The 16974-nt window shown below is 42.5% G+C and overlaps 1 protein-coding gene across 1 annotated transcript in view; it reads left to right on the forward strand.

The window, feature by feature from the left end:
- GSR (glutathione-disulfide reductase) overlaps positions 1-16974 on the forward strand; it is a 92128-nt gene that overhangs the window by 39005 nt on the left and 36149 nt on the right. The window contains exons 5-6 of the mRNA XM_030194514.1: positions 337-484; positions 13362-13416. Coding sequence (XP_030050374.1) covers positions 337-484; positions 13362-13416 — 203 coding nt within the window. The remainder of the gene's footprint in view (positions 1-336; positions 485-13361; positions 13417-16974) is intronic.

Here is a 16974-nt window from a genome sequence, read left to right on the forward strand (position 1 = left end):
TGTAGTTGTGGCATTAAAACCAGGAACTTTGAAACACAAATTGATCCAGAAATACTGTGAAAAAAGCAGGGAGTAAAGCCACAGTTGCTGATTCAGAACTCAATATTGTGTGGCTTTGTGTCTGAAAACAGTAGTAAATTTTATATTTGGGGTTTCAGATTCCTTCCTTGAGGGAAACAAATGGGTTAGGTTTTCAGGAGAACCACAGTATAGAACATAAAGCAAAGTCCCTTGTATGCATATGAATTATGTGAGTGTGCTTGGGTATCCTGAAAATGAACTCTGTGAGGACCAGAGTTTCACACCCAGGCTTACTGCTCCCTGTTTTTGTTCTAGGCTCATATAGAACTAATCCGTGGCGAAGCAGTGTTTACATCTGATCCTGAGCCTACTTTGGAAGTGAACGGTCAAAAATACACAGCGCAACATATCCTAATTGCCACAGGAGGGCGCCCTTGTATCCCTGCCGACAGCATGATCCCTGGTAAGTTTTTTTTTAATCGTTTTTCCATTACTTCTTACTCCGCAACTTACAACCTATTCAAGAGTTCCTTTAACTTAGTTCTTTTTGGTTAATGACAGGGCTCCCAGGCCAGCCTTGGATATCTTTCACAAAATATTGTAAAATATGATTTTCCAGGTCACTGCAAAGATTAAACAACTTACCTACTACTACTACTTAACATTTCTAAAGCGCTACTAGGGTTGCGCAGCGCTGTACAATTTAACATAGAAGGACAGTCCCTGCTCAAGGAGCTTACAATCTAAAGGACAAATGTACAGTCAGTCAAGTAGGGGCAGTCAAATTGGGGCAGTCTAGATTTCCTGAATAGGTATAAAGGTTAGGTGCCGAAAGCAACATTGAAGAGGTGGGCTTTGAGCAAGGATTTGAAGATGGGTAGGGAGGGGGCTTGGCGTAAGGGTTCAGGAAGTTTATTCCAAGCATAGGGTGAGGCGAGGCAGAAAGGGCGGAGCCTAGAGTTGGCGGTGGTGGAGAAGCTTGAACTGTATGCGGTATCTGATCGGAAGCCAGTGAAGTGACCTGAGGAGGGGGTGATATGAGTATATCGGTTCAGGCGGAATATAAGACGTGCAGCAGAGTTCTGAACGGATTGAAGGGAGGATAGATGGTTAAGTGGGAGGCCAGTGAGGAGTAGGTTGCAGTAGTCAAGGCGAGAGGTAATGAGAGCGTGGATGAGAGTTCGGGTGGTGTGCTCAGAGAGGAAAGGGCGAATTTTGCTGATGTTAAAGAGAAAGAAGCGATAGGTCTTGGCTATCTGCTGGATATGCGCAGAGAAGGAGAGGGAGGAGTCGAAGGTGACTCCGAGGTTGCGGGCAGATGAGATGGGGAGAATTGTTGTTACATTTTTGTACCCCGCACTTTCCCACTCATGGCAGGCTCAATGCAGCTTACATGGGGCAATGGAGGGTTAAGTTACTTGCCCAGAGTCACAAGGAACTGCCTGTGCTGGGAATCGAACTCAGTTCCTCAGTTCCCCAGGACCAAAGTCCACCACCCTAACCACTAGGCCACTCCTCCACTCCGGGTGTTATCAACTGAGATAGAGAGTGGAGGAAGTGGAAAAGTGGGTTTTGGTGGAAAGATGATAAGCTCGGTCTTGGCTATGTTCAGTTTCAGGTGGCGGTTGGACATTCATGCAGCAATGTCGGATAAGCAGGCCGATACCTTGGCCTGGGTCTCCGCGGTGATGTCTGGTGTGGAGAGATACAGTGGGTGTCATCAGCATAAAGATGATACTGGAAACCATGAGATGAGATCAGTGAGCCCAGGGAAGAGGTGTAGATTGAAAAAAGAAGGGGCCCAAGGACAGATCCCTGGAGAACTCCAACAGAGAGCGGGATGGGGGTGGAGGAAGATCCATGAGAGTGTACTTTGAAGGTGCGGTGGGAGAGATAGGAGGAGAACCAGGAGAGGACAGAGCCCTGAAACCCAAATGAGGACAGTGTGGCAAGAACTAAATCATGATTGACAGTGTCAAAAGTGGCGGATAGATCAAGGAGGATGAGGATAGAGTAGTGGCCCTGGATTTGGCAAGGAACAGGTCATTACAGACTTTAGAGAGTGCTGTTTCTGTCGAGTTTAGAGGGCGAAAACCGGATTGAAGCGGATCGAGGAAGGCATGAGAGGAGAGAAAATCAAGGCAGCGTCTGTGAACTGCAGGAGAGGAAGGGTAGGAGGGAGATAGGGGCGGTAGTTGGAGGGACAGGTAGGGTCAAGTGATGGTTTTTTGAGGAGAGGTGTGACTACGGCGTGCTTGAAGGTGTCAGGGACAGTTGCAGTGGAGAGAGAGAGGTTGAGGATATGACAGATGGGGGGGGGGGGGGTGACAGTATGAGAGATGGTGTTAAGTAAGTTGGTGGGGATGGGATCAGAGGAACAAGTGGTGCATTTCGAGGAGGAAAGAAGGCGGGCGGTTTCCTCCTCGGTGATATCTGGAAAGGAGGAGAAAGAGGCCTGGGTTGGATGGTTGAGGGAGAGGGTTGAAGGGTGAAGAGGAGGAGGTGGCTTGGTAGTGAACTCAAGGTTGATCTTTTGCACCCTGTTGCGGAAGTAGTCAGCCAGTGATTGAGGAGAGAGGGGGGGTGGGAGCGGAGGGCACTTTGAGGAGGGAGTTAAGGGTGGCGAAGAGACGACGAGGGTTGGAAGTGCTTGGGTAGGTGCTAAATTACAAAAAGGAGAATCTTCTAGACAATTGGTTGTTAATTGTGCTCCTTAGCACTGCATGGTATTCAAGGCAGCTAGTCAGTATACAATAACAAAGCAGTGGGGAAAGCTAATAGTAACAAACGGCATTTTAGAAAGGATATCTAAGTCAGTATGTTAGATATGGCTGTCCATTTCTGATGTATTTAGAACAGGTTCTGCTGAAGTACAACCTGTTCTGAAATACATGAGAAATGAATGTTTGTGTGTTGGTGACATCCAGCATGAAAATCTATTTTACAAACCAAAATGTCCATTCTATGAATGGAGCAAAACAAGGGACATGGACATTCCTATGCTACACAAAGACATCCATGTTATAAAATAGCCACATAAATATTTATGCAGAGCAGAGGGGTAGCCTAATAGTTAGAGCAGTAGGCTGAGAACTAGGGGGTACAGATTCAAATCCCACTTCAGCTGTTTGATTTTTTTTATCTTTTTAATTGTGAGCTCTCCAGGGACAACAAGAATACCTACTGTGCCTGAATGCACACTTCTTCAATAGCCTTCAGACTTGCAGGTTTTTTATACATTTAAGTGCAGTAGGTATTTTTCGGTCCCCAGAGGTCACAAAAAAAAAACCACAAATAGCTGAAGTAGGGTTTGAACCTGGGTCCCTTGGTTCTCAGGCCACTGTACTGTCCATTAGGCCTACTCATCAACTGTCATGGAGCTCTCTTAAGATTTTAGTACCATGAACGTTCATAGCTTCTGAAGCTGTCATAGAGCCTGGTATCCTTTGTTAGTTTCACATGTTGGGGGGGGGGGAGCAGGGACTGCGACTACTGGGGGATTAAGAAGGTGACACTTAATCCCTCCAGTGGATAGCTGCTCAATCGGAGCAACTTTCTGTAATCTGGTTGTCCCAAGTACCAGGTCTAAATAACATCCTGTTGTCCATTGTCCTCTGGCTTTGCCCCTTCAACCAGAAGTCAGTCCACAGCAGCATCCACTACTGTAAGAAAAGGTCAGTCCACAATCTGCTGTAGATTTCAACAAAAAGCCAGTCCATTCGCCTGGCAACAGTCTCCAGTAGAAGAGCGTCTCACTATCAAAAAGGGGAGAGATCAGTCTCCAACTCTTTAGACTCACCTGTTGCAAGGTCATTATGTGGGTCCCCCTTCTCAGTTATGGTGAGTCCGGGATAACCAGCAATCAATCGCTTTTTAGTCCTTTATATTCGCTAACAGGATCCTTTTCTTTGGGTTTTTTTCGGGTAGCAGTGTCTACTGTCTATGTAAATGAGATGCTAATGTCTCCAGTTCAGTTGCTGAGTATTCCTATCTCACTCCCCATGCTCAGGGAATTGTATCACTAGAATCCAGAAAGGTTAGTCCCCACCACCACCTCAAACCTAGTCTTCCCTGACATGCTACAACCTCCCATGCAGGGGCCTAATGCATTCTCTCTAACTGTATAAGTGGGGTCAAAGGATTAACCTCAAACCCAGGTTGTCATAGGTTAAATCCTGACACCTCTCCCCTGTGACTGGACATACACCCCATCAAATGTATGTATTTTGGGACATAGATGTCCCTTCCCCTTCTGAAGTCAGAGTTCAAAGTCCATATTTTGGTCCCTTCTTAGTCTCACCCAGACCATACCCCCTTGCCATACAGATGTACTGCAGTTTTAGATGTCTATATTCTGGCTCTTTAAAATCAGGATTTGGATGTCCATGCAATGTGGATTTCTAAATGCTGGTTTTGAGGCTAGAGCTTCTTAAAATAAAGGCCATAGTTGGATGTATGAAGAAGTACCTGTAATAAGATGAAAGAAGTAATATTACCTCTACAGGTGCTCGGTGCTGGAGATCACATCTAAAAATGGCATAAAGTAGAGGTAATTCAAAAGAAATCCATTTGGAGCTCTGTTTTCACTATTGGGACTTCTCATTTTGACTCAGTCAAGGGGTTAATTTCTAAGCTGGGTTTTGTTTTGTTGTGCTTTTTTATTTGTTTGGTTTATTGTTTTGATTTTCACTTGTATTATTTTTGTGTGAAAAGTCGCTGTTTTTGATTTATATATTTTAATAGATTTGTGATTTGTCTGGATCATTGGTCTGAACAAAAAGAATATAAATACAAATAATTAAAATGAGGTATGGCCTGTACTATAACAACACCTTCTTTAGTCTTTCATTGTGTATCTGTGCTCTCTGAAAGAGAGAAGAATGGATATGACAAATATTCAAATATGCAGCAGGTTTCAGTAAGGCTTCAGAAGGAAGCATTTTCATTGACTAAAAAGCTTGAAGGACAAAGAGTCATCCTATGAAACTGAAGAGAGGGGGGCTGAATAGAAAGTGAGAAACTAATCTTCCACTGCTAGCAAAGCCTAAGTGATTCAAAATTATACGTTCTCGCTTATAGAAATGCATAATTTTATTTTCAGTTTTGTGTAGAATTGCACTGTTTCCAGTTTGTAAGTTGATATTCTGCTATATTTCTGTTCAGTAGTTTGGCTGTGTATAGCATAAAAGTTGTGGATTACTCTAGCATTCCATTACAGAACAGGCTTCAACCACCCACCACTGGAGTGCCTAATTGGAGGTGCCCAGTTATGGAATCACACCCTAAGGCACAGGCAATAACATTCAGTTGAAAGCTTTAATAATAGCACAAAATGCTGCTGCAAGAATTGTCTCATGTTTCTCATGGTCCTGTCATATTTCACCTGCATTGAAAGAGTTCAATGGCTTTCAAGATCTTATTACTGGTGTTTAAGGTTTTAAATAATTTAGTCTCACCTATTATAGCAGGGCACTTAAGTTTTCCAACTCAAATTTGTTGGAAATACCATCTTTTAAAATCGATCCTCAATGTTTAAAGTTGCTGGTCCAAAGCTCTGGCATGGTCTACTGTCCTCACAGAGTATTGCAGAACTGGGCAGAGTTTAAAGGAAATTTAAAAACCCTTCTGTTCCAGCATGCTTTTTTATTTTAGTTTAAAAAGCATATGACATGATTGGAGAAATGTGACGTCAGTATGCATATGAGCAGAGTGTTTGTCGAGAATGAAGCATTATAGTTATGGTTTATTTTGCATATTTTATGTATACGTTTTTATTTTGCTGTTTTATTTTGTACATTATGAGGGGCATAATCAAACGCGAACGCCTATGTGTAAGAACGTCCATCTCTGAGAACGGGTCTGTGAAGGGGCAGGCCGAACTGTATTTTCGAAAAAAAATGGACGTCCATCTTTTTTTTCGAAAATACATTGGATTAGGGCGTTTTTTGAGCTAGGCGTTTTTGTTTTTTAGCAATAATCGAAATCGAAGCGGCCCAGCTCAAAAACGACCAAATCCAAGGCATTTGGTCGTGGGAGGGGCCAGCATTCGTAGTGCACTGGTCCCCCTGAGATGCCTCTATGCCAGCCTCAAATATCATACCTAGCTCCATGACAGCAGTATGCAGGTCCCCAGAGCAATTTTAGTTTAGTTGGTGCTGCGCGGGACCCATGCAGAGAGGAAAAATCAGAAGAAAAAAAAAACAAGCAAGCAAGTGCAGTCAGGGACGTCCAAATTAAACCGATAGTAAAAGGGGGAATCGAACCAGCAACCTTCTGATTTACAAGCTCAGGACTCTAGCCACTGCACCATGTTATTCAGTTGCTAAGATGTCCTTCCCTTTCCATTAAGTCCCTCCAAGTTTCTGTCAGCCAATCACAGCTCGTTTAGCTGACATCGGTGCACTGGCTAGAGCACTGAGCTTGAAATCAGAAGGGTGCTGGTTCAAATCCCCCTTTTACTATCGTGGTAATTTAGACGTCCCTGACTGCACTTGCTTGGTTTTTTTTTTTTCTTCCAATTTTTCCTCTCTGCATGGGGTCCCGCGCAGCACCAACTAAACTAAAATTACTTCGGGGACCTGCATACTGCTGTCATGGAGCTGGGGATGACATTTGAGGCTGGCTTACAAGTTGGAAAAAAAAGTGTTTAACGTTCGTTTTTTTTTTTTGGTGGGAGGGGGTTAGTGACCACTGGGGGAGTCAGGGGAGGTCATCCCCGGTTCCCTCCGGTGGTCATCTGGTCATTTAGGGCACTTTTTTGGGACCTGTTTGTGAAAAAAACGGGTCCAACAAAAGTGACCTAAATTCTCTCTAAAAACGCCTTTCTTTTTTCCATTATCGGCCGAGCACGCACATCTCTGCTCAGCCGATAACCACGCCTCAGTCCCGCCTTCACCACGCTTCAGACAAGCCCCCATCAACTTTATTCGTTCCCGCAACGAAGTGCAGTTGGAAACGCCCAAAATCGGCTTTCGATTATACCAATTTGTGCACCCGCGTGAGAAAGACGTCCATGTCCCGATTTAGGTCGGAATATAGGCGTTTTTCTCTTTCGATTATAAGCAGGTATGTGTGTTGATTTGTTCACCGCCAAGTACTTTGGGATTGTGCGACCAATAAATACTGTAGCTATCACAGAGACATAGCAAAGAGCTCTATGAGTGATATGGTCTTATTGATTGTAATCTGCCTAGAAGGATATTGTCACATAATGCCTACGTGCTATCTCTAGCACCCACTTGGGGTTAACCCTGCGGCCACCTGGAGGATCCTATCCAGCACTGACCAGGCCTGCCTGCATCTGTGCATGTGCGCCTATACTGACATACTCTGCTGAGTCCTGCTTGCCTCTGGGCAAGTCTCCCACCCGCAAGTTATTTCCCCCAGTGATTTCCAAGGACACTGGAGCCACAATCCCAGGTGTCCCACAGTTCCTAGAAAACATCCACAGACTTAGAATGCAAACCACCAGGATTCTTAGTCCAGGACAACAGAGCTAATAAACTAATAGGTTTATTATCAGAAAAAGGTAGAACATTGAATGGTAAAAAGGTGTAAACAGCAAACAGTAACAAGTAAAAATGACAGGAATCGACATTAAAACTAACTAAATACTGTCTTTCTACCTAAGTGGTACCTGGGGAGTTCAGTAAAAGAATAACTACTCATAGGATTTGAACAGGGTCTCAGTGCAGATGTCTTCACTCTCCACACAATCCCACTCTGAGACTGGGGAATTCCAGCATATTCTGGCTGGATCTTGTACTTCAGGGCCAATTAGGGCCCAGAGCATTAACATTGAGGGAATTCTGGCCAATTGCATTACAGGTTACTTTCCCTCAGGAGTTTTCCTTTCTTCCTGTGGAAGATAAGCTGAAAGGAAAACATCTGCAGCTTTAAAGCAGAGGACAGCCACCACCTGCTGGCCAATTCATGGAAATGCACTGGGGAAAATGATGTCATATAGCAAAATAATAAATAACAAACATAACTTCCCTGTTTCACCACAGATATGGTTGTCAGATGGAAGAGGAGCAGCTCTTTTATGTAAAAATTAATTTGAAGGAACTGATTTAGGAGGCATAAGGTAAAGAGGAGGTGCCATGGGCTTTCCTGGAAAAAGAAGTTGGCAATTCCATCTACAGCTAGAGTGGACTATAGATCTCCAACTTGGGCAAAAGAACTGGATAGAGATCTGTTTGATGATGTCCATTATATGGGAATGAAAAGCAAGGTACTGTGGGAGAGAGATTTTAACTTGCCGGATGTGAATTGGAGGATCCAGTCTGTGAAGCTGTTCAGAAGTAGAGAGATCCTGGACTTCCTCCAAGAATTTCCTCAGGTGAATGGTAATAGAAGCCATGAGGGAAAGGATGCTGCTAAAACTGACACGTATAAACAGAAGATGTGTTTCTAATGTCCAGGGAGGTGGCCACCTAAGAATCGTTGATCGTCGGGCAGTGTGGTTTGATGTATCAGCCAAGGCAGGAGGAGTTGCATCAAAACCCAAGTCATAAATTTCAGAAATAACAGTTTTTGCAAAATGGGACCTTAAGAAAATACTGGTAGGATGTAGGTGAAATAGAGGGACCATGTGTGGACGCATACATATAGAACCCTTTTGGGGTGTTAATTGGGGTACCTGACACTTAAATTGTAAAAGGAATAGGTCTCTGGTAATACCAGCCTTAGTGAATGATGTGTTGGAAGCAAATGTGTTCACTCTTATCCTTAGATCCAGGGCCACCAAGAGGGGGGGGCAGGGAGGACAAAATTCCCCGGGCCTCCAAGGGGGGCCTGGCGCCGGGGTCAGGCCACCGGTGCTGCAGTCCCCGGTCTCACCTGCCTGCCCTCGGCTCCGTCGACAGCCCCCCCTCCGTCCGCCACCGGGCCCCCTGCATTAAAATCGGCAGCACCTCAGCTCCGTTTGGAAAAGCAGATCACCTCCCTTCAGGCCCTCCCTGTGTCTCGTGGAAACCGGAAGTTACATCAGACGAGGGCAGGACACAGTGAGGGAAGGGCCGAAGGGAAGCAATCTGCCTTTCCACACGGAGGTGAGGCATAGCCAATTTTAATGCAGGGGGTCTGGTGGCGGACTGTAGACGGAGCCGAGGGCAGGCAGGTGAGACCAGGGACTGCAGCATCGGCCAAGGGGGGGCAAGGGCGTCAGGGGTGGGGTTAGCCTTGCCCCGGGCCCGGCTTAGTCTCTCAGCGGCCCTGCTTAGATCCAAGCTCACTACACCCTAAATAATAGAAAGAACAAACTCCACAACCAAGTATTATAAAATAGAGTGCTTATTTAGTTACAATACCAGCAAAGAAGGCAAGAATAAAGACATGGGAAGTCTTTATCATAGAAAAAGCTCGGAGTGAGAGCACACACATCCCTTACAGGACTCCTAAGCAAATGAGTCATACTGAACCCACAGCACTTATACAACAGTATGTGGCACACATACAACCTGATGCAGACTTCTAGATGGCATTGTGTGTTCTTCAGATGGTCACTCAGGTTCAGCATAGGTCCACTCCTCAGATGGAATGAATGTCAACACAGCAGCCCTTTGCCTCGGATAAGAGTCCTTTTTTTATACAGAAATCACGGGCTGCAGCTCTGCTAATTATGTGCATTTTGGCCTTGGGGGTGATGCACATATAACACTGTTATCCCCATTGTTATGACTTCAGGGGCCCCAACATTGTTTCACTGGCACCACATTTAGGGGTGTGGGGGGGGTCACCTTGACTAGAAGCCAGAGTTTATAAACAATGTGCAATTTTGCCAGCCAACAGCATCTCTCCAACTGCATGGGAGACTCGAGTCCTTGGCAGCATTCTTTTGTCTGTGTGCAAAGTTGAGGCTCATTAAGCAGTGGGCTTTGCAATGAAAGATGGAATAACCTTGAGTCTGTACTTTTGAGCCTAGGTTATTAATGCTGGATAGTACCATGTATTATAATCCCATATATCTTTGTTATATAGGAATGCATATCGTGCTTGTTTTACTTCTAGCCATGGGCTATTTAAAAGGAGCTATAAAAATGTAAAACCTTTATGTAAGACCAAAAGAGATTAACATGTTTATTTAAAGAGATGACTGAAAAGTAAGTGCAAAACAAAAACGTTATAAATCAATATTCAGCCAGGACCATGGGAAAATTTAGACCTGAATACAGTTTGCCTCTTATATTCCACTAATTCTGGTCAATGGTTCTAAGCGGATTACAAACAAGAAGACTAGATTATATATCTAGGAAATTAAGATTAAAGATATTAGATATAGTAATAGCAAACCTAACATTGTCTTAATAGAAGATATTTTCGAAACAGCACAGTTTTGATAGCTTTTTAAAAATAGCATATCTGTGGCGAAATGATGAATTTTCTAGCATATGAATTATAAGAATATTTCATAAAGTATGTTTCTGTAGATTGGCCAGCAGGTGGTACATGTTTTATGTGTAAAGCTGTTACAGAGAAATGACTCTTCCTTCTTTAGTTAACACAGAGAAGAAGTAACCTGCAGTGATGTGGCCAGCTACTTTTTAAAAATGTTGTTCTAGGCTCTGATTGGCCCAGGAGTGCAAATCCAGTATGGAAATACTAGATTTTTCTCCATTCTCAGTTTGGAAGTAGAGAGAGAAAGATCTCTTCACTGAGACCCTGTTAGCAGTTATATTCTATAACCTGTGAGCAGCTATATTTCCTGTACTCCCCAGGCACTATCCAGGTAGTGACTAAATGTTTAGATAATTTTAATATTAATCTATTTTCATTTACCTGTTGTTAAGTGCTGTTTTGTGGTTCACTGTTCAATATTTTAATGACAATAAACCGTTTTTAGTTTATTAACTCTGCTTGTCTGGACTGACTAAAAATCCTTGTGGTTTGTGTGTTGGGTCTGCGGGTGCTTTCCAGGAACTGTGGGAGCCCTGAGAGTGTGGCCCTAGTGTCGTAGAAATCACCGGGGAATAACTTGTGGGTGGGAGACTCACCCAGAGGCAAGTGGAACCTAGTGCATGGGGGTGGAGTGTTGACTAGTATAGAGCACATGCCTAGGTGCAGGCAGGCCTGAACAGTGCTGGGGATAGACCCTCCAGGTGTTAACTCCAGGTGGGTACTAGGCATTCCATGAACTCTGGCTTTTAAGGGGAGCCACTGCAGTAAAACAAAAAAAAGGAGTATCATCATATTTTTGAAGAGAAAAGATTAAGGTGCTCGTTTTCAAAGCACATAGACTTACAAAGTTCCATAGTAACATATGTAACTTTATAAGTCTATATGATTTGAAAATGAGCCTCTAAACAACCTGCTATGTTCTGTATGGACTGCAGTCTTTTCCATAGGTATTTGGAAAAGCCTAGCTAAATAATATTACAATAATCTAGTTTACTCAGGATCAGGGATTGAACCACTAAACTTATTTTGTTGAATATATTTACAGATTCTTCTCAAATTTCTCAAGTATTAGAAACAGCTTTCTAGGTTATATTTGATGTTTTCCACAACAAATGATGCCTCATAATCAAATTTAGAATTTGGTCCAATTAGTAAACATTTGGTCTTATACTTATCTAGTTTCAGTTTGATATCCCATGTTGCATTTCACTTATTTTGGATACTATCGGCAGTAAGATGGTGATGTCATCTGCATAGATAAAAATCTGGTAGCCTGCCCTTCTAGTTTCATCCTCAGGGAAGACATCAATAGGTTGAATAAAATTGGCGATAGAGGGGAACTCTAAGGTACCCACATTTCACAGGCCAGTTATCAGAAAAGGTCCTGTTCATTTTAACTTTAAGATCTGGTGGTGAGGAATCCTCTAAACCAATTGAACACATTCTCTGTTATCCCAATACTGTCCAAAATATGCAATAACAAACTATGATGGATCAGGTCAAATGCACTCGATAATTCAAATTGCATGATAAGAGCTTGTTTCCCTTTACTTAGTAAATATCTGATCTGAGTCACCAAGGTTCCCAACACTGAAAACGGATTGAAAGGTATGGAGAATGTTAAATTGGTCTAAATAATCTTCTAGTTGTTTTGTGTCCAAACCAGAATATTCCATTCCAGACTTAATCTGGGTATCAGCGGCTCCTAGAAGTTGTCCAGGTACACTCGACATTCTGTGCCGGTGCCTGGATAAATATTCGGGCAAGCTAGGATGGCTCTTTCTGCAATCCTACATTCCTGGATAGTTATCCATGCACCAGCATAAAATATCAACATTATCTGAATAACTTCAGGGAGTACCCAGCCCCTGCTACCAGACTGCTCTGGCACTAACCGGCTACTTTCCTCTGTTATTATCCCTTATACCCCTGTCCATTCCCTTCGCTCCCATGATGCCTAAAGTTTAGTCCTCCCAATCAGGCCCACTATGAATCCACCACATCTTCTGCATTCTTCTTTCTCACCCCAAATCTCTGGAACAGCCTCCCACCTTACATCAGATCTGAGCTTTCTCTAAGTTCAAGTTGCTCCTGTAAAGCTATTTCTTGAAACTTGCTTTCAATTTGCCCTTGAGTGATCATTTTCTTGCTGCGTGGTCTGTGTGAATGGGGTCTTCCCTGTTTTAATGGAGTTCTTTTCTGATTATCCTTGACTTTTTAAAGTATTGTTTTATGTAAACTGCTTTGAGCTTCTTTTAAGTAAAGGCGGTGTATCAAGTTCTGGAATAAATATAAATATAGTTCTGTGCCAGTCTGTGCTGATATTCAGTGGCCCTCTTTAATTAAATTCCACTGAGTATCAACCTCTCAGAATACACCAGTGATCTCAGAGATCGAGAAGAATATCTGGTTAAAGGTTGCAGAGGCATGAATGGAAGGCAGCAAAGAGGCAATATGAGGTGAGAAGAGTTATTTTCAGGTATGTCCATGACAGAAGGACATGCAGACGTAAGACTGAGAGGAGAAAAAGAGAAATGTGTTGGGAACAACAGGGGAAAAGCAGAAGCACTTAATGAATACTTCTTGTTGTGGACAAAACTAAGTGGGTCACTTGGTCTTTTTCTGCTGTCATCTAGACACCTGAATCAGAGGTCTATCGAAGGGTTCAGAACTGTGGCAGAATTCAAACATGCATAGGACAGATACAAAGTAACTGGGGAGGGAGAAGACTACTGGTAATAGCTCAGTAGGCAGGTGCAAATGGGTGAACAATTGATGCTTATTTTTGAATATGTTCTCTTATTTCTATATATCTGTTTGTTTCCATCACTTGGGTCTTTGACCTTTAAATTGGTGAACAGATGAAAGATAATGACAGACTTTAGATTTGTAAACATCTTTTTTTGTTGTTGTTTTGTTTGTTTGTTTTTATTCCAATACAGGTGCCAGTTTGGGAATCTCCAGTGATGGATTTTTTGAGCTTGAAGAATTGCCAAGGTAAATTAACCCCCACCCCATTTGTTATTTATTTCCAATATTTGATAAGCTCACCTCAACAAAATAGCTTGAGGTGAGTTACAATGAAAGCAAAACACAATCTCATCAATCCCCTCATGTCTACCCACAACAACTATACAGTCTACTCTCATAACCTATTTAATCAATCATCCAACCATGCCCTAACTGTCTTTCCTATCGTACTTCCATTGGTAATGAATTCCAAAGGTGTGGATATTGGACCACAAAAGATTAATCAAACACTGTAATCGTGCCCCATTGCTGAGAAGATCTAAGTTATATAAGCTAAACCAATCTTAAATAGAAAGGCCCATGAAGATGTAGAGCCTGAGAAGTCAAAAAATCTTAAATCTAATACAGAACTCCATCGTCAACCAATGGAGGGCAAGTAGAACAGAAGAGATGTGGTCTGTAGACTTCTTATTTGCCAATAGCCGAGCAGCTGTACTTTGGTATAAATGTAGTCACTCTAATTGACATTTTGGCGGCCCACAGTATAAGCTATTATTATAGTTGAGCCTCATTGTAAAAGAAGCATGGACCAAAGTTGCCAGATTATTTTGTTCTGAAAAATGCCATCTTCTACACAACAATTTCAGATTGGCAAACTGTGCCTTACAACCCCTGATATTTTGTCATGAAAAAATAAATCTAACATTATCCCCAGATTCCTCAGTTGCCCTACTCCTCATAATAGAAAGACCTCTATAACTGGATCTGAGAACAAAGAACTGTCCTGTCTAGTTATCCACAGATACTCCTGTCCCATCTACATTTAGTTCAGTTTTGATTTCTGAAGCCACACATTCACAGTCCTTAGACAATCATGCAATCTCACCCAACCCCACAGTTTACCCTCTCCCACCTTTATCCCCAGCTGGATATCATCCACAAATAACTAACAAATAAAAACCTGTTGGGGGAGGGGCGGGAACTATGGAGACACTCATGTTGTAACAGACAATTGGCCATCACTGTTGTACTATGAAGGGATTAAGGCAATGTGAATAGGCGGTAGCAGGTAGTTCATAAAATTGGAATCATCAGTTCCTTTTGTTTCATGTTTTCTGATACTTTATTCACTCTTATTTCATTGTTTACTTGATGTCATACACCTTATTGTAGATTTTGCATTGTATTATTCAGCAGTATGTTGTATTACTCTTTTGATCCTGAACAAAAACCATTAAAACTTAAAAAAACAAAACAAAACCAAATTGATCAATCAGGGGAACCAGTGAACTCATTACCATTAAACAGTGGGCGTAAGACAGATCCCTGGGACAAACTGCATTCCGGTTGCCCTGAACCAGGTACTGCCCCTTTCCAGATTATCACTTATGGCCTGGAAATCAAAGAGGAGGACGGCCAAGAATGTACTGTACTCCAAAGATCCATTCGGGAGACCATAGGGCTTGTTTTCAAAAGAGAAAAAAGTCCAAAAAGTGTCATAAAGCAGCAATGAATTTTTTCTCTAAACATCCATCTTAAATAGAGACATCCGAATTAGGGAAATGGGACTTGATATACCGCCCTTCTGTGGTATTTTCAACTACATTCAAAGCGGCTTACATATATTCAGGTACTTATTTTGTACCTGGGGCAATGGAGGGTTAAGTGACTTGCCCACAGTCACAAGGAGCTGCAGTGGGAATCGAACCCAGTTCCCCAGGATCAAAGTCCACTGCACTAACCACTAGGCTACTCCTATTTTGTAGACATATATCTATGCAATTCATCTGCAGTGCGTCCAGATCACAAGGGGACGTGTTGCGAGCGTTTTGGGGGCAGGCTTAGGGTGTTCCTAACACTTGGACGATTTACAGCCATAATGGAACAAAACAAAAATGTCTAGAACAACATTTTTAGAACAATAAGGCACAAAAATGTGCCCTAAATGACCAGATGACCAGGAAATCAGGGATGACCCTCCCCTTACTCCCCCAGTGGTCACTGACTGCTGACCTCTTCCCACCCCCCAAAGATGTGATTAAAAATATTACCAGTATCTATGACAGCTTCAGATGTTATAGCCAAGTCTATTAGAGCAGCAAGCAGGTCCATGGAGTAGTGTAGTGGTCAGTGAAGTGCACTGTAGAGAGGAGGACCCAGGCCCATATCCCTTGTTACACTTGTGGTGGAAAGTGTGAGCCCTCCCACTTGCCCCCCAAAACCTGCTGTACCCACATATAGGTGACCCCTTCACCTATAAGGGATATTGTAGTGGTGTACAGTTGGGTATAGTAGGTTTTTGGTGGGTTTTGGAGGCCTCAGCATATAGTATAATGGGGTAACAGTGAGATGTATAACTGGGAACTTTTATATGACGTCCACTGCAGTGTCCCCTAGGGTGCCCCATTTGCTCTCCTGGGATGGCAGTAGGACCAGTCTACTAAGAATGCTGGCTCCTCCTACATCCCAATGGCTTGATTTTCTACGTTTTTCACTTGCACCTTTTTTTTCTTTTTTGAAAATGGCCCAAAAAGATAAACAAACGCACAGAGCACGAAAACATCTTGCATGTGGGCATTAAAAAAAATAGACGTTTCGCTGTTTCAAAATTCAGAGTTGGCACATTTTGCACAAAATGTCCAAAATCCGTATGAGTTGTCATATCGAAAATGCCCTTTCATGTATGACATCAGTCTATAAAAATACCTTCACTTTCACCCAATTATAATCCTTTAAAAAAGGCAACTGAGTATTTCAGACAGCATGTCAGCTGTCAGGAACACCCCAAATTAGCTATCTAGCTATGCCTGTTGTACTTTGCCTTCAGTGGATCTCTTCATAAAGGTAATTAATATCTTCCCACCCCTCTTTCAAAAAGAAAAAAAACCATATACATATATAACTAGATATGTATTCTGAGTTTCCAATGTATGCAAATTTTTTTCTCACGCATATTCATCATGTACTTGTGCATGGGCTCTCTCAAACAGAAGCTTGACTGAAAGCAAATCACAATACATCATGAAAACCCAGCTCTGGTGTTTAGTGGACATGTGTGAGAATTCCTGCTGTAGTTGCTGCCCCAGGAAATGTATTTATTTTTATCTCAATAAAGTTTTTATTCAAGTTTTTAGAACAATGTTTAGTATAAAGCTGTCTGGTTTTGCAGATCAGACAACTTTGTATATATAACTTATTCCCTTATTTATGATCTAGTAGGGCAATTAGCTAGCTTGTGTCTTCTTGGTCTTTTCACAGACCATTGACAGGCTTGCTTAGCCCTAGTAATGGGCCATAAACTTTAACAAGTGTCTGTTTGTTTGCTTCAGACAGGCTCTGAACATAATACAGGGACATTTTCAGTGAAGGACAAGTATGAGTGACACATATTTGAGGGAAGGAGGTTACAAAGGGCAAATGATGAATATTTGAGAAAAATACCAAAGAAACAGAATTATGTGAAGCTGACCTTAGAGGTCAGAGTTGAAGAATACTAGATAAGCAAGAGAGAATATATAAGGCATTAAGTGATTGGACAAAATTAAGCTTCAGTATTCTGCCTAAGCACATCTTGTACTAAGTCAG

This window comes from Microcaecilia unicolor, chromosome 2 (assembly GCF_901765095.1).
Source record: "Microcaecilia unicolor chromosome 2, aMicUni1.1, whole genome shotgun sequence".
NCBI classification, from domain to species: Eukaryota; Metazoa; Chordata; class Amphibia; order Gymnophiona; family Siphonopidae; genus Microcaecilia; species Microcaecilia unicolor.